Genomic DNA, 18226 nt, shown 5'->3' on the forward strand with positions numbered 1-18226 from the left:
CATGGAAACACCTGAGGAATCCTGGCGAAATAGTACAGGCTTTCTTCTGAATCACAAGTGCCTATATTATTTCTTTTATTGCTAGGTCTGTGTCTAGAACTAAGATTATGCTTGGTTTTGCTTTGTTTTTAATAGGCTTTATTTTTCCTCCTAGTTTTATTGAGATATAATTAACATACAGCACTGTATAAGTTTAAGGTATACAGCATAATGAGTTGAATAACATGTATTGAGACATGATTACCACAATAAGTTTAGTTAACATCCTTCATCTCATGTAGATACAAGAACAAAAAAAGAGAAAACCCCTTTTTTTTCCTTGTGATGAGAACTTTTAGGATCTACTCTCTAAGCAACTTTCAAGAATACTGCCCAGCAATACGAACCATTGTCACCGTGTTGCTGTATTAATACATTCCCAGCACTTATTTATCTTTTAACAGAAGTTCATACCTTTTGGCCAGACTTTATTTTTCAGAGCAGTTTTGGGTTCATGGCAAGATTGAGCAGAACGTACATAAAGTTCTCATATGGACCCTACTCCCACATATGCATTGCCTCCCCCATCAGAGTGGTTCATTTGTTACAACTGATGAACCTACACTGACCTCCCAAAGTCAATAGGTTACATTAGGGGGTGTTTTGTTTTAACCATAGCTTTATTTTTTATTTATTTGACTATTCTGGGTCTTCATTGCTGCATGCGGGGTTTGTCTAGTTGCGGTGATTGGGGGCTATCCTGACTATCCATCAAGGTGAGTTCCTAACTTCAGTGATAGATGCAGTACTTCCATTAAAAAAAAGAATGTGTCTTTTCAGCTAAGTTACAAATATTCTTTGTTATATGACCAATAAGTGGGATTATCTGAAAGCACCTTTGCCTTCAGAAAACGCCAAGAGAAAATACAATTCCATAGATTAAATATTGCAATCTGACCTTAAATCTGTTAATTCCTAGGGCTGGCGTTAGAGAAAGAGGTTCATGAGGTTAAGTAGACTCCTCCAGGGTCCACAAAGATGGATTCAACAAAGCCAGGAACATATCCACTCTTACCAACCTTTAGTCCCAGGCTGGGAATATCATAGTAAAAATAGGAATAACTTCAGAGGCATGGTAAGGTAGAAATTTGGTCACAGTAAGTCAAAAGCTGGCTTTGAGATGAAAGTGAAAGTGAAGTCACTCAGTCGTGTCCGACTGTTTGAGACCCCATGGACTGTAGCCTACCAGGCTCCTCTGTCCATGGGATTTTCCAGGCAATAGTATTGGAGTGGATTGCCATTTCCTTCTCCAGGGGATCTTCCCAACCCAGGGATTGAACCCGGGTCTCCCACATTGTAGACAGATGATTTACTGTCTGAGCCACCAGGGAAGTAACAGTTTGAGATGAAAACAGTACGTGAAATTAAAAGCCTAGTTACAGAAGGAACAGAGCCATAAGAATGAGGGGCTATAGTTTCAAGGGAAGTTTCTAAAAATTTTTTTACATTTATTTTTGCTCTTTTGGCTGTGCTGGGTCTTCGTTGCTGCACACGGGCTCTAGAGCACATGGGTTTCAGTAGGTGTGGCACAAAGGCTTAGTTACATGTGGAATCTTTCTAGACCAGGGATCAAATCATGTCCCCTTCATTGGCAGGATTCTTGACCACTGAACCACCAGGGAAGTCCAGAAAAAAATTTTTTAACTCATTCTCACGAGACCTGACCACAATTTTAAAGGGAGAAGTAAATATATGATCCTTTTTACATGTCCCTATTCCACGGTGGTTCAGTGGTAAAGAATCTGCCTGCAAGTGGGAGATGCAGGAGATGGGGGTTCGATCCCTGGGTCAGGAAGATACCCTGGAGGAGGAAATGGCAACCCACTCCAGTATTCTTGCCTGGAAAATTCCATGGACACCAGAGCCAGGCGAGCTGCATGAGTCGCAAGAGTCCGTGGGGTGGCACAAGAGTCAGACACAACTGAGTGACTGAGCACAGAGCACACACATTGTATCATTAGTTCTTTATAATTCATTATTCATTCAATACACTTTTTAATTGAACACTGACTGTACGTGAAGAACTGACATAGATGCTAGGAATATGAACAAAGTAGAGAAAGTCCCTCCCCTCAAGAAAGTACTGTTACTGGTGTTGGTTCTTAAACAAATTACTTAAATTTCTTAAAGGTAGGCTCTCTGAGCTCCTTGGAAACCTGCTAGGGCTAACCTGTGCTCTGCTTGTGAACAGGCCACACAGTCTTGTGTTAGGTTATCTGGCTTGTCACCTCCCTGTAACTCAGATCTTCCTCCAGGACAAGGACAAGACTCTGGTCTTTGCATCCTCAGAGCATGGCAAAGGAGGGGACAGGGGAGAAGAGGACAAAATCCAGTAGTAAATGGGTTAACTTCACACAGGGATGTTTTCATTTGTTGGTTTGTTTATTTTTAACCTTAGAAAGAATTTTCTGTGCTAAGCATTTTGGCCAAAGTCACAGAGAAGCTTGGGTCTGGGTAGAGCTGAGAGAAAGCCCCTCATCTCTCAACAATAATTCCAGGGCTTGATTACAAGCACAGTGTCAACTTAAAATTCCCATTTTAAATAAATGACTCCTGCTGGAATATTCTTTTGTACAGTATCTGAAAGATTAGAGAGATACTGGTAGAAATAAAGCGATCCTTAGAAATATGAGATACACTTCAGGAATGTGTCTTAGTAACAAGTGAGGGGCTGTCACTATTGAATGAAATCATCAACTGTTCTCTGAAATTCCCATGAATTTACCCAGAAAGGAATCTTTCCCTCCTCCTTATCTTGACAACCACCCCAGAGAACAGCTAAGTCTTCACCTTCCCAAGTGTTTCTCTTCTCAGAATCAGAGTTCAGAATAAGCAGCTTCCTTTTTCATTCACCCTGACAAGGGTGGAGCAGTGACGAGCTCACACTGCCCCCTCCTGGTCCACGCACTCCCTAACAAGGAACATACATGCACTCCTTCCTGACCTTCTCAGGCCGTTTTCACTCCTGTTAAAAAAAAAAAAAAGAGGAGAAAAAAAAACCAACAGAATGCCCCCACAAAAGTCAAATGCCTTTATTTTATATATAAAAAAAATTTGTACAGTTTTAATTCCTATGTTTAAGAAAAAAAAAAAAAACCTAAAATTGCCATAATGTTTAGATCCACTGCAAACTGTAAAAACAAGCTTTTTATATATTAAAAAAAAAAGAATTTACATTTTACAACTTTCTACATGCATGCACAAGGTCTCAGCTCTGTAACCCAAAAAAAGGGGGGAAAAAATCTAGATCCAACAGTGGAAAATTCTACATTTACAATCTCACTTGGAAGGAACTCAAAAAGCCCCCTTCCTTGCACACACAAAAGAACAAATCACAACAATCACACACCAGGACCAACTCCATCAGCAGATGCTGCCCCGTGGGGAAGGCAGAGGAAAGAGAAGACAGACTGACAGACACCACAGAGGGGCAAAGGGAGCTCATCCAGGCCCAGAAGAGAAGGACAGAGGCTTCAACTCTGGGAAACAGCTGTTTCAGATGAGAAGGGATCCCAATGTCTCATCACAGGTATTGCAACAGGGTTGGCAACAGAACTGAAGTGGGGAGGGGACGTGAAAAGGAAAGGGCTGAGATGAGGGATGCGGTAGGAAGAAAAAAGGAGAGGCGAGAGGGAAATAAACAACAGAAATAGAGAGCACGAACAGGAGCGGAAGACACAGAGACCAGTGGGGACAGCGGCAGAGTGGTGAGGTAGGCGCAGGACTGAGGCACAGCATCCGGGTGTGGAGGGGAGGACCACCGGCCTTCCCAGGCGGTGGAAAGGAAGGCCTGGGAGCTGTGGTGGGGACGAGCTAGGACGCCATGGGGCCACAGAAAAGAGCACTGGAGAGACGCAGCCACAGCATCCGTGATGACGGTATGCGGGGTGGGGGTGGTAATGGGTGGGCACACCCCCACGAGGGAAGGATGAGAAAATCCAGCCTGTGATGGGACCGACAGAGTGGGGGACACTGGTCAGAGGGACCGAGGCAGCTACAAACCCTACCTCAGTTCACAGTATGGAGACAACTTCCCATACAGGAGAAGCAAAAGACAAACACAGCCATACACGTGACAGTTCATCCTGACATTTTAAAAAATAACAATAACAGTAATCAAAGAAGACAAGGATACCACAGTTCTGACGCAAAGGACCAAAACACTACCAGTCTCAGTCACAGCCCTTAGTGCTTAGAGAGAGAGTTGGGGGTGGGAGGGGGGAATGTCTTTTTGTTTTAGTTAAAAGGAATGAAAAAATCACAGTGATTAAAAAACATGGCAGGTTCTTAAAATAAACACTCCCCCACTCCTCATCTAGGGCAGCAACTATGATCACAAATACTTTCCCTCTCCCCACCCAACTCTTCCCCAAACCACACCACATCCCACTCCTGCCCACAACGGCAGTGACCCCAGTCACCATCCAGGCCCCCTTTTCCAGGATAGTGAGGTATTTAGAAATGTGACCCAGAAGGGATTCCTCTGAAACCAGGTCTTTGAAGAAAAGAAAAAAAAATACCTTCCCAGGACCCCCAGGACAGGATGTGTATCCTCAAACCCACAGCCCCAGCCCAAGGCTGCCCTCCAGGTCCTGCCTAAGTCAGCCGTGTAACCCACCCATGTGCAGACAAAGTAAGCACTGGCTGAAGAGCCCTTCTCGAGGAAGTGGTGTGTGGACAGATGTGCTTTTCCAGAAAGGACGGCAGGACAAACAATCCCCAGGCTCCAGGGTTGCCAATACAGAGAGGAAGCCTCTCCTAGAGATCAATGGGGGTCTTATCCCAGGGTGCCCTCTGCAAGGCGAGAACCAATGCGTTTTCCAGGGGAGAGATGGGCCAACAAGGGGCATTGTGAGTTACTCTGAGGACGGGCCCAGGGACTGCTCCAGCCGGGCCACGAGGACACTCCCTGACCTGGGTGCTGGCTGGAGGTGTGTGAGTACTCCTTAGTTCTATTCCCCTTGGCTAAAACTATATCATTTAGGGATGTCTGATTTCAAGGCTCAGATTTACAGTGAAATTAAGTATTAGAAGGCCAGCAACTTTTGCTCAAAATGAGAGTGAACCTCTCAAGAATTCAGATTGGGTGCAAAGACTATGGAAGCTAAATGGGGTGAGGGGCTAAGTACCCAACAAAGGCAGCAGTCTTGGTCCCTCATCCTTTACAGAGGGAGACCAGAGCCCAGAAAACCAGGCAGAGAGGGAACGGGGGGGAGGGGGGGGTACCCTGGCCAGCCAAGGAGAAGAGACCCCTGAGGCAAAGAAGTGGACTTAAGGCAGGGGATGAGGAGGAGCTGCTGGCTACCCCCCAAAAAAGTGATGAGGCAACAGGTCTCTGGAGCTGAGAGAAGAGACAGCAAAATGGGGTGGGGGGGTGGCTGGTGAAGAAAAGAAAAACGTTTGTCTGAGACCACTGGGGTGGGTCAGGGTCCAGCCAAGCCACTAAATCTGTACAGAAGTCTACGTGGCACCCTTCACCAGGAAGGGGGAGACCCACCCCAGCATGGTGGGAGCAAAGGTGTGGGGAGTTCAGAGGGTAGTGGTCAGCGATGTTCACGGGGCTCTCTCCTGACCTTCCCCAAGGGGCTGCCTAGGAAAGACCCCGTGGAAGAAAGATACTGCCCCCCAGGGCCCAGGAACTTCCCCTGCTCTGAACATGTGGATGGGGAAGAGGTTCGAAGAGCTGGAAGCAAACAACACTTGTTGGGAGGCTCCAACTCGGGTTGTGTGGAAGGACACGGGGGGTCCCTGCTTAAGAATTCCGGGTTTGCTCAGGTGGGGTGAGCCAACGGGGGAGCAGGTCCATCTGCCGCCAGGAGGCTGTGGGCAGCGCTGCCCGGGGGTTTGGCACTGTGGCTCTCTGGAGTCAGATCTGCGCTCCCTGCCCCCCGCAACCCCCAGAGAAATCATTTGGGGAACCACTGGAGAGAACTGCTCTAAGAACCTGGGTTCGAGTGGGGCTCTGCCGGGCCCTTCCAGAAGAGACTGTTGGCGGGGAAAGGAGAGGGCGAGAGGCACTGATTCCTGCAGGGCCCGGAGTGACACAAAAGTGAGGGGGTGGGAGGAGGGAGGGGGACTTCCCAGGCACTGTTGACGGCAGGATGGTCTCTCCAGGTTCGCATGGGGTAAGTAAGGACGGGGGAGGAGATGGGATGGGGAGGGGGATAATTCAAGTAAAAAAAACACTAGAGCAAGAGGAAGAAGGGCCACGGGCACGGCAGGGCCTGGGAGCCACGCCCCCACCGCCACCGCAGGAGCCCCCGCGCCTCCCAGGCCCTCTGCCGCTGCGGTCACACGGAGGTCTCAGACTGCAGCCTCATGACAAACTTGTGCGACTTGGGGTCCACAAATTCCTCGGAGAGTTTGAAGAATGGGACCTTCTTGGTGCTGACCACCAGGCTGAAGTCCTGGCGTTTCAAGAGGAAAACAATGCCATCCTTGAGCCCATTGGTTACCGGCTCCTCGCTCACAAGTGTCCACTGTTTGGCCAGCCAGCGTTCCTTGTGATACTGGATGGTGGGTCCAGCCGCCAGGTACCGCTCCAGGAAGGCCTGAGGAAGTGAAAGGGGACTTCTCAGGAAGTTTTCCCTCCCACCTACCCACCTCCCCTTTACCCCTCTGGGGGTAAAGCTTCCAAAGACCACCAAGATGTCCCAAGCTCACTCTATGAAAACGATCTCAGAATGTTAGAGCAGGAAAGAGCCTGAGATCATCTGCCTGGGACCCTGGTTTATCAATGCAGGAGCGGGAGCCCACAGCGGTGGTGTGGCTCAGCAGGGTCAGGTCTGGGACTGGCTCTCCTGACCCCTACATCTCCTGCTCTTCCCAGGTACCTGCTATGACCCGGGAAAACCCTCCCTTGTCCTCCTTCCTCTTTCTGCTCGAGTGGATAGCACTCAACAGAGCTGCACCAGCAGAAAGCCAGAGGCCTCACAGTTGAAGTGCAACATCTGTAGTGACCTGGTCCCCAAAGATGGCTCAGGGGAGGCAATTCTAGGAAGCTGGCCACAGAACTGGACGGTGGAACTGGCTCAAAAAGAGCATACAGCAAACAACGTCTGGTGGGAGTTTGGATCTGAAAATTCTGGAACCTCTACAGAGATGAAAAATAGGTCTCAGTTATTCCCCAAATGGTCCGCAAACTCCCTCTTCTCAGCACCTAAGAATGCTACCCCATTCAGAGATGGAGGAGATGGAGTAGGGATGAGAGACTATAAGGAGGTAGGGACAGGAGAGGGATGGAGGATAGGGAAGGAAGTGAAAGAATCAGGGAGAGGAAGCAGAAGGGAAGGGGCCAGAGTCAGGGAGAGAGAAAGGATGCTGGGGCAGGTGGACCAACCTTGGGCGTCATGTCGTGTGTGATGCAGAACTCAAGGTGCTGTAGGATGCTCTCCATGGTGTGGTAAGGCTGCTGCTTGGTCGTGCGAAGGTACTTCTGCATGGCACGGGCCATGGATGCGAAAATGGCCTGGGCTGCCTCCCGGGGGTCCATCACCTCCCTGGGGTTCTTCTGCTCCTCTTCCTGCAGCCGCTTAATGTGAGTGAAGGCCTCCTCCACTGCTACCACAAGCCTGGGGGAGACAAGGGGTGTGGACCAGGCTCCCACCTTTCATCTTCCCCCCAGCTTCAGCCCTCCAGCAGCCTGAGAGAGGTCAGGCCTTTGTGCTCTGCCTGAAGCTATAGGCTCTCATCTGGACTCAAGAACCAGGCTTTGGAGGCTGTGTTTGTGCATATGAGAATGCATGTGTATGGGTGGGAGGCAGAGGGTCTTCACCCCTCTAGAAGTAGGAAACAGCTGTAGAGCTCAGTGAGCCCAGCCCGCAACCCATAGAGGACAATTCAGTGTCAGAGAGACAACTATAGATTGAGCCCTAGAAAAAGCCTTCTTAATTAAGAGCCCCCCTGAACTGCACTTCAGTGGGTGAAACATTATTAGATATAACTACATCAAAATCACACATGTCTATTCAACCGTGATAGCATGAGCAACATTAACTAACACCTGGGGTGGGCAAAGGTAAGGCAAAACAATGTGCTACAAATCAAGAAGGAAAAGGTAAGAACACAATAGAAAATGGGCAAAGAAGTGAACCAATAATTCATAAGAGACCTGAAAGGCTGAAAAAAGATGATGCTGTTACTAGACAGAACTAAGAAAATTAAATGTTAATAGGATACTACTTATTCATCAAAATGGAAAAAAATTAGGCAAATGACTATCATCCAAATACTGGTCAGGATGTTGAAAGTATTCTCTGAGTACTAGACAGCAATAAGATGCAACAAACCAGATATACAGACAGAGTGAATCTCAAAAATATGTTAGTAAGAGGGAAGCAGGAAAAAGAAGCCCATTTACATTAAAAGTATAGAGACGTGCAAACGAACACCAGTATTGGGGAAACCCAGGAACCTGGGGACTTCAAGTAGCTTAGGATAGCATTCTGGGCCAAGTACACATGTGGATCTGTGTAATTCTGCTGTATCTCTGTTTATTCTTTTGTCTCCCTGAGGGTCTCAATAAAGTTCCTTTAGAAAAGATCCCTCTGTCTGAGGTGAACAAGGGGGAAAGTTTTCTCTTGTTTACAACCAAGGTAATGGGGAAGGAAAGGGTCCCCTATGGTAGCAGCAGCCCAGGAGATCCAGAGATCATGGTCAAGGCAGAAGGCAGAGGAGGCAGGAACTTTTCCAGCTTCCTTCCCACAGCAACTGGAGACTTGCTGCAATGTCACAGAAATGGGGCTGTTAATCTTCCATCTACTGCAGCCTCGTGTAAAAACAGGATCAGATGCTGGAGAAAAGGGAACCCTCTTGCACTATTGGTGGGAATGTAAAGTGATACAGCCACTACGGAGAACTGTATGGAGACTCCTTAAAAAATTAGGAATAAAACTTCCATATGATCCAGCAATCCCACTATTGGGTGAATACCCTGAGAAAACCATAATTCAAAAAGACACATGTACCCCAATATTCATAGTAGATACTAGTACATACAATAACTAGGACATGGAAGCCACCTATTTGTCCATCAACAGAGATAAAGATGTGGTATGTATGTGTGTGTGTGTGTGTGTGTGTGTGTGTGTATATAATGGAATATTACTAGGCCATAAAAAAGAATGAATTTGAGTCAGTTCTAGTGAGATGGCTAAACCTAGATCCGATTATACAGAGTGAAGTAAGTCAGAAAGAGAAAAACAAATAAAGTATATTAATGTATATATATATGGGATCTAGAAAATGGTATTGATGAATCTATTTGCAGGGAAGGAATGAAGATGCAGATATAGAAAATGAACTTATGGACACACTGGAGAAAGGAAAGAGTGGGATGAACAGAAAAAGTAGCACTGACATATACACACTGCCATGCATAAAACAGATAGCTGGTGAGAAACTGCTGAATAACCCAGGAAATCCAGCCTGGCGCTCCCTGGCGACTTAGAGGGTAGACTAGGGGGAGAGGAGGGAGGCGATATATGCATGATTATGGCCGATCTCTGCCACTTTCTGCACCTTCTGGCAGAAATCAGAAATCACTCTATGGCCGAAAGTGAAGAGGCACTAAAGAGCCTCTTGATGAAGGTGAAAGAGGAGAGGGAAAAGCTGGCTTAAAACTCAACATTAAAAAAACTAAGATCATGGCATCCGGTCCCATCACTTCATGGCAAATAGATGGGGAAACAATGAAAACAGTGACAGATTTTATTTTCTTGGGCTCCAAAATCACTGCAGATGGTAACTGCAGCCATGAAATTAAAGGACACTTGCTCCTTGGAAGAAAAGCTACGACCAACTTCAGTTCAGTTCAGTCACTCAGTCGCATCCGACTCTTTGAGACCCCATGAACCGCAGCACGCCAGGCCTCCCTATCCATCACCAACTCCCAGAGTCCACCCAAACCCATGTCCATATGACCAACCTAGACAGCATATTAAAAAGCAGAGACATTAGCTTCGCCAACTAAGGTCCGTATAAGTCAAAGCTATGGTTTTCCCCAGTAGTCATGTATGGATGTGAGAGTTGAGCTATAAAGCTGAGCACTGAAGAATTGATGCTTCTGAACTGTGGTGTCAGAGAAGACTCTTGAAAGTCCCTCAAGGAGATTACACCAGTCAATCGTAAAGGAAATCAGTCCTGAATATTCACTGGAAGGACTGATGCTGACGCTGAAACTCCAGTACACCTGAAACTCCAATACTTTGGCTACCTGACTCATTGGAAAAGACCCTGATGCTGGCAAAGATTGAAGGCAGGAGGAGAAGAGGATGACAGAGGATGAGATGGTTGGATGGCATCACCGACTCAATGGAAAAAGGTACAGGGTCAGGGCTACCTTCCTCCTTCGAAGCCTGTAGATCATGTGTGAGGAAGGGCAGTCCCAAGACCCTCTGTTCCTCCCCTGTAGAAATACCAACAGATGAAGGGCCCTGGCAAGCAGTCGACACCAAGAAAGAATCTTCAGGCATGAACAACATTCACATAACAATATGAACAGGAAAAAAGGAAGCATGAGGACAGTGTTTAAGAATTTACCAGGATATGGGCACTAGAACCTCATTTTTTGCAGATAAAAATGTACCATCTGCTGAGCAAGCCTCCAAGATCTCCTGGAAGGAGGGCTGGTCCAGCCTCGGTCCCTGCCACTGCCAGGGAGGCTCACGGGCTTTAACGGTCCCTGCCCCACTGTGCAGGCAGAACTCAAAGGCCCCATCCACCTCCACCAGATCCCCGTCCCCTGGTCATCCAATAATCTTGGTATGTTTTGCAGAGGTAATGAAAGTGCCAAGTTGGCTGACTTTAAAATAAGGAGATTACTCTCCAGCTGGTGGCAGAAGTCAGAGACCTGGTCTTGCTGGCCTCAAGGAAAACTGCCTTTGGGTCCAGGTGACCAGGAATTGATTCTGCCAGCAACCAGTGAGCTTGGAAGGGGACTCGGGCTAAAACTAGATTTGCTCTCGATTTCAGCCCGTGAACCCTGAGTGGAGGAGGGTTCAGCTCACCTGCGCCTGACTCTCAGGACTGCAAGACAGTAAGTGTGAGTTGTTTCACAGCGCCCAGTTCATGGTGACTTGTGAAGGCAGCAACAGAAAACGAACGCACACATCGCATCCACATCATCATCGGTTACAGAAGCTAGGTGGTCCTCCTCTCCCCAGCCTCCCCAGCAGCCCCCCAGCAGCCCCACTCCTCCCCAAGACCCACCTGGCCCTCCGCTTGCGCACCCTCCGCTCATGCTCGGCCTCCTCGTAGTAGTACTCGTTGTGGCTGTTGTCCCGCCTGCGGGCCGCCGCTGCGATCACAGCTCGGGACTGACCCGTGGAGTTGTTGGTACTGTTTTCTGCACAGAAGCAGGAGAGAGAGAGGCTGGTCCCTTCAGAGCGCCGCCTTGATTCCCACTCCAGGAAGGCTGGGGCCAGCCCCCCAACATGTCCAGAGGAAGCTGTGTCCACCCCCAAGAAACACCCCCCTTTCCCATCCCTCCTGGCCACGATGTCTGGGCAAGGCCCACAGGAAGGCCGCCAGGAGGGCACCAGAGAGCAGGAGTCCCGCACGGGCTCCTCCCCAGGGTGGGAGATTCGGGCCTCCGAGAGCGAGGGCTGAGGAGCAGACACAGTGGAGCCAGAGCAAGGGACACACCGTAGCATAAAGGGAAAGAGAGGAGACTCAGCAGCTAAAACTAGCCACCTGGTGTGGAGGGAGAGGACAGAACAGGAGGGGCTGGGACACAGTCCGAGGAAGGAGAAAGCATGGGAAGATGGGAGAAAGAGGAACGGGAGGCAGGAACTTGGGAGTCCTGCTTGGGAGGAGACCAGGAGACCAAGGAGCAGGGCCGCTCACCCTCTCCGAGGGAATACACCTTGAAGCCAGACACTTTCTTGGCCAGGACGGACTTGGGCAGGTTGAGGAGGGCAGGGTTGTAGACAGGGAAGTCATGGTAATACTTCTCCAGGATCCACACTGCCACACGCTGGATGCTGTGGGGGAGACGGCAGGAGGGGGAGGCAGAGAAGACAGACAAGGGGCGCAGGGGAGGGACACAGCAGGGCAGGTCAGCAGGGCAGGAGAGGACAGAGGGTAGGGATAAGCTGCTTCCAAGAAGCCTGGCTCGGGGCCTGCGGTCTACTCACCAGGCCCCTAAGCCTTCCCCAGGGCTGGGCCTGCTACTCCTTCCCTGCTGTGCTGAAGCCCAGGGGAGAAAGGGCAGGGGGCCAGGATCCCCAGCCAGGGGTCACCTCCTCCCCTCCAGCATTCCCCTCAAGATTCCCTGCAGGATTGATGACAATCTGGGTGGCGGGGGGGCATCCTGCCCACAAGTCTGGGGGGCCGAAAAACCTTCCTCGTCATCTTTTCCCTGGGGGGGCCCTTCCTCTGGCCAGCGCATCTCATTGACTGCTCACTGAGTGCCCTCAAGAGGCTGTGCCTCCAAGAGCTAGAAGCGTGCTGATTCAGAGAATCACACCTATCTCCTCTTTGGTCCATCCCTCTATAAGATCCCCAGTCTCTGTTCATCTATTCACTCCAGCTCCTAACTCCCACCCTATCTGCTCCAGGACCCTCAGCATGCTCCCACCATCAAGCAGCAAACACTGCTGAAAACCTAGAATGTGCAGAGCACACAACTGCCCACCCAGCCCTCCGAGCGCGCCACCTCGGGCCCGCCATCACACCCCGCCGCCCTAAGCCCTGCAGCCCCCTCCGCCCCCGCCCCAGGCCGGGCTGCCTGTCCCCACGCGCCGGCACCTGAGATGGCCCACGTTGTAGAAGCGGCTGGCCCCGTCGGTGGAGCGCACGACCTTGAGCGTGAACTGCGGCTGGAGCTGGCGCAGCTCCAGCAGGACCACGGCCAGGTAGTGCACAAAGAGCAGGGCGTCCACCAGGGACACGGCAAACTGCACCACGCCCTGGTAGCTGCGCTCGCGGGCGTCCAGAATGCGAACACCGTAGAAGAGCCAGTAGGACACGACGAGCAGGAAGACGAGCACCATGAGCAGGGCGCGCAGCACGAAGACGCGGGGCAGAGAGGCCTTGGGCCGGCGGAAGAACAGGGCCCAGCTGCCCAGCAGCAGGATGAGCAGCTTGAAGGCGACGGAGATGAAGAGGCCTTCGCAGGCCGTCCCGCACGGCTCCAGCTCCTCCCGCCACAGCAGTGGGGGCAGCAGCAGGAAAGCCAGAGGAGTGAGGAAAGAGAGCAGGGCCAGCGTAGCCCCCGCCGCCACACCCAGGTGCCGGGAGCAGTCCAGCGGGACGCTGTCTTCCATGTCCTTGGCGATGCGCGTGAGGTCATCGTGGGAGATGCTGTGCTCTGAGGTGCCCGTTACCACTGTGGTCGTTTCCCCCCAGTTGTCGTCCTACAGCCCGAGCGGCCGTGGTGAAGGGGAAGAAGAGGAGGAGGAGGAGGCAGGGACATGGGAGAAGAGGTGAGTGGGAAGAAGACAGAGAGCAAAGCAGGGAGAGGAGAAAAGAGGGTAATCAACACACACGCAGCCATCCAAGTATTTACTGAGCTCCACTGTCAGAGGAGCCTGGCGGGCTATAGTCCATGGAGTCACAAAGAGTCGGACCCAACTGAGAGACTAACACTTTCCCTGCATGCCCAAGTCTGGCCTCTGCAGGGATGGCACATCTGAGACCTGGGCCTTCGGGGAGCTTCATGCTGTCAGCCAACCAGGAAAAACATGCACCCTCAGAACAGAGGGTCCAAGAGAGACGCCAGGGAGCTGCTCAGTCAGAGAATGGGATCTGAGGTCAGACTCCCAGGCAAAGCAGGCAGGCTCGAGCAACCCACTTGCAAGGCCAGGATGAACCATGCTGTGCTGTGCTAAGTCGCTTCAGCCATGTCCAGCTCTTTGCGACCCTGTGGACTGTAGCCCATCAGGCTTCTCTGTCCATGGGGTTCTCCAGGCAAGAATACTAGAATGGGTTGCCATGCCCTCCTCCAGGGAATCTTCCCAACCTAGGGATCAAACCTGAGTCTCTTACATCTCCTGCATTGGCAGGGTTCTTTACCGCTAGCACTACCTGGGAAGCCCAAGGCCAGAGTAGGCAATAGGCACCTAACCTCGGAGTACAGAGAGCCACTTGAGTATCTGGTTAAGGGAGTGACCTGACCAAGGCAGCATGGGGGAGAGAAGAGGACACTGAGAGGAAGGGATGGGGAAGGTGAGAGACTAATGCAGGGCATGCAAGACATGGTGCAGACTCAGGGCCACACTGGGTCTCTGGTCTGCCTGGCTGGCTCTTCTGGCCCATCTGAATGCCCACCACATGGGCATTTCCCCAAGGAAAGCGGAGTCTGAACAGAAGGCGGAAAGTGGAGGCACTGCCTGTCTCAGCTCAGGGAATCCGTGAGTAACCACAACCACTAGACCTACAAGTGTGCTCCAAGTTTCAAGAGCCTGGGCACACCCCCCAACAACAGAAGAGCTGATCAGGATCACTTCAAGAACTCAGAAGGCCAGGTCTCTGGGAGAAGACGGGATTGGGAAAGAGGGAGAAAGATCATTTCCCTCAGGTACTGATCTGCTTCCAAGCCCCAGGAATCCCCAGGGTCAGTCATAGAGATGTCTCGTGAGGTCTCCAGCTCCCTAAGATGCTCCCAAGGAGGAGGAATGATACATGGACCACCTCAGTCACCCCAAATCCTGCCTCTTCCCTCTTCTAGCACTGGGCACTGCTTCCTGCCCTCCCTTCCAGGGGCACACAGTGGGCCAGAGAGGCCGGAGCAAGAACAACCAGCAGAAAACCCCCTTCCATCTCCCCAAGCTCACTTCTCTTTCTCTGTCAACTCCTCCCTCTGACTAGCGGGTGCTATTCTACAGTCGGACACCAGAGGGCACCAGAGTGCCCAAGGGAAACTTAGGGCTGCCACACCTCCAGCCCCCACCCACCACCATCCTCCCACTCCAGATTCCCAGTGCCCTAATTGGCTGGCATGAGCCCAGAGAAGAGGCAATTCCCATTACACAGCCCAGGTCACATGGGTCATAAAAGATGACGGAGGCTGCTGCTTCCAAAGGGATCTCTGAATTCTACCAAGATTCTACAGAATTCTACTGAGACGAGGTCCTACCTTGGGACCCTTAACAGAAGTATGACCCAAAATGCCCTCCTCTCTCTGTCGAAAGAGGCCAGGTTTCCAGTCCCTTTCCCTGGACCTCCAGCTTCTCGAGGGATCCAAGTGGAAACACCTGGTCCAGACCTCAGCCCCTGACGCTCACCCGCTCATCCCCTCTCGTGGACTCATTGTCCAGCAGGGGCTCCCCTGGAGCCTGGATCGTCACCGACTTGTCCCCCCGGCTCCCGTCTCGGCTCTTAGAGCGGTGTCGGTCCCGGCGGTCCCTGCAGCAGAAGGCCAGGGGAACGGGCACGGAAGGTCAAGGGGAGGACCCGTGCTTCTCAGCGGCCAGCCTCAGCCCGCCAGCCCTGTGGTGCTCCCACCCCGCTCCCCGACCTGCGTCAGCCCTCATGCACACCCACCTGTGCTTGCGGGAGCTGCGGGAGTGGCCAGACTTGTAGGAGTAGCCCGAGTACTGGGACTCGGTGTCCATGGCGTCCGAACGCCGCGCCTTGTAGCGCTCCAGGGCCACAGGCTGGGGCCTTCTGGGGGGCCCCCCTGCCACCTCCTTCAGCACTGGCTTCTTCAGGCCAAGGGGCACCTTCAGGAAATCAACCGTCACCCTGAGGGACTCTATTTTGCTGGACAGGTGGGCTTGTCTCAGAGAAAATCAAGCGGCGCTCCTGAGGAAAAGAAGCAGCTGGTCAGGGTGGGGCTGGAGCTCTCTGTGGGGTCAGAGCACAGAGGGAGGCCGTGCCCAGGAAGCAGCCGCAGGAAGCTCAGGGGAGCCTTGCTCCCACCTGAGAATGCACCCCCTCCCCCAGGCTCCTGCTCTCTCCAGTGAGCCCAGTTCCTCCTGCCCTGCCTCCTAGAAAGAGCAGCCCCAGACTGTGCCCCGGGGTGGGGAAGATGACCGCAAAGGCCACCCAGAATGACCCAACTCTGGACCCCCTGCAGGGGAGAGCTGGGCAGCACTTTCCTATTCTCAGCCAGGAACGGGGAACGTGGGTTCTGGCCAGGCCAACTGGCTGGTCCAGTGTAGACCACAGCAGGAGGCAGCTAGCTTCAGTCCAGAGGCTACCCCAGGCCTCTCATCTCCTCCCATTCTTAATGTCTGAGTGCCCACAGGGGGCTGCCTATGGCGGCTGCTCTTGGCGTTGTCTCCCCAGCATGTATGTCAAACATACCCACAGTTACTGTGAGGTTAAGCTGGCTGCTCCCCTTAAGGCTGTGTGTGTGTGTGTGTGTCTGTCTGTCTGTCTGTCTGTGAGTGGCCTAACTTGTGTGCATGCACAAATGTGCTCACATGGCCAGGGTGAAGAATGTAAACTACAAATCACGTGGTGAGGGGCAGGAGGGGAAGGTAAGCAGAAACCATTCTCTAAAAACCTGACATCCTGAACCAGGCAATGTCAGGAGCTTGTCTGACGGCTGTGGATCAAGGGGCAGCGTCTTTCTTCTACATTTTCACCTTCCAGTTCAGCAGAGGAGAGGACCTCTCCTTCTCCCGTCCTCCCTAACTCTCACCCAACCCTGCTTACCACCTCACAACCCAGCCCCGACCCCTCCACAAAAGCCCCCTTCACCCCCAGCACCCAATGGTACATCCCTGGGCACTGAGCAGTTATTTCCCACCTTCACTCACTGAGTCATCGCCTTTTGCTTAGGCCCCATCTAGAAACCATATCCCCTGCCAAGCCCTGAGTACAGTGGGGAAGAAACCCCGGATTCACGGCCCAGCAGGGTTGGTGCATGTAAACAGGGGCATATAAAGAACTAACTACATCAGTGATGAAAGGAGAAGGACAAGGACAGTATGACAGACAAGCCTGAGGAGCAGGGCTCCTTTAAACTGAGTGGTTCTGGAAAATCTGAGAGAACAACAACCAAGCCTGAAGGAGCACAGGGGCTAAGCAGGTAGAGTGGAGGGGAAAGCCTGCAGAGCAGACAGCCACCCACAGGAAGGCCAAAGGCAGCAGAGAGTTGGGTGGCCCAGTGGAGCCAACTGGGTGTGAGGAAGGGAGAGGCAATGGAAGGTGAGGCTGAAGAGGTGGCCAGGGGTCAGGGTATTGCAAACCCCATGGGTCAGGGAAAGTGTGCGTGTATGCTAAGTTGCTCAGTCACGTCAGACTCTTTTCGACTCCATGGACTATAGCCCGCCAGGCTTCTCTGTCCATGGAAGTCTCCAGGCAAGAATACTGGAGTGGGTTGCCATGCCCTCCTCCAGGGCATCTTCCCGATCCAGGGATCAAACTCGCGTCTCCTGTGACTCCTTCACTGCAGGCAGATTCTTCGCTGCTGAGCCACCGGGGAAGCCCCGGGTTGGGGGAAGAGCTGGGTTCATTCAGTGGGAAGCCTGGGAAGGGTGTTAGCTCTCCAGACAGAGACTGGAAAGAAGGGAAGGCAGAAGTAGGGAGATGAGGAAAGAGGGGACTGCAGTGATGGGGCAGAGCAGCAGAGGAGGTGTGAAATGGTCACCTTCCTGACACATGTTGGGCAGGACCAGCAGGACTTAATTGGACCGGCGGAAGGGGAGGGGAGCATCAAGATCTCTGGCCTGAGCATGAGAGGAGGTGGCAGTGCCATTATCAGGTGGGAAGACTGGGGAGGAATTGGTGAGTTCGGTTTCCGGCATGCTGAGTTCACGGCTGTGAGACAGGCAGTTAAACAGGCAGCTGAGTGTCAGAGGAGCTAGACTCAGACAAGAGTCTGAGCTGGAGGTATGGATGGTGTGCAAGGTCAAGGGAATGAATGGGATCACCCAGCGAGAGGGTTAAATGGGGGTCCCTTAGAACCCCAACATGTAAACATGTCCGAGGACACAGAACAGGCAAAGGGGTGAGGCCATGAGGCCAGAGGAGCAAGGAGACCAGAAGAGTGGGCTCTCATGCAGCCAAGAATTACTGTTTCAAGGTAGGAACAGAATCAGCCAGGTCAAGCGCTGCCACGAGGTCAATTATGCTAAGAACTAAAATGAATTTGCTTTATGTAGTTGTTAACTTTTCTCCAACCGAACTGAACCATCAGTAACTTGAGAATAAGAACCATGATTGGTACGGACCTGTATCCACCACCTTTCCACTGGCACACAGCTAGTAACTGATACCGCCTGACTCTCGGGGAAAC

At 51.7% G+C, this 18226-nt stretch overlaps 1 protein-coding gene across 4 annotated transcripts in view; it reads right to left on the minus strand.

The window, feature by feature from the left end:
- Positions 1 to 3055: 3055 nt before the first annotated feature.
- The window catches only part of VANGL2 (VANGL planar cell polarity protein 2), a 52772-nt gene continuing 37601 nt past the window's right edge, over positions 3056 to 18226 (minus strand). For all 4 annotated transcript variants that reach the window (XM_055583854.1, XM_055583852.1, XM_055583851.1 and 1 more), the window contains 7 exons: positions 15523 to 15783; positions 15264 to 15384; positions 12787 to 13394; positions 11884 to 12020; positions 11248 to 11383; positions 7379 to 7610; positions 3056 to 6590 (listed from right to left, as the gene is read on the minus strand). In XM_055583854.1, the coding sequence (XP_055439829.1) occupies positions 6330 to 6590; positions 7379 to 7610; positions 11248 to 11383; positions 11884 to 12020; positions 12787 to 13394; positions 15264 to 15384; positions 15523 to 15593 (1566 nt within the window). In that variant the 5' untranslated portion in view covers positions 15594 to 15783 and the 3' untranslated portion in view covers positions 3056 to 6329. The remainder of the gene's footprint in view (positions 6591 to 7378; positions 7611 to 11247; positions 11384 to 11883; positions 12021 to 12786; positions 13395 to 15263; positions 15385 to 15522; positions 15784 to 18226) is intronic.

The sequence above is a fragment of the Bubalus kerabau genome, chromosome 6 (assembly GCF_029407905.1).
Source record: "Bubalus kerabau isolate K-KA32 ecotype Philippines breed swamp buffalo chromosome 6, PCC_UOA_SB_1v2, whole genome shotgun sequence".
NCBI lineage: Eukaryota > Metazoa > Chordata > Mammalia > Artiodactyla > Bovidae > Bubalus > Bubalus kerabau.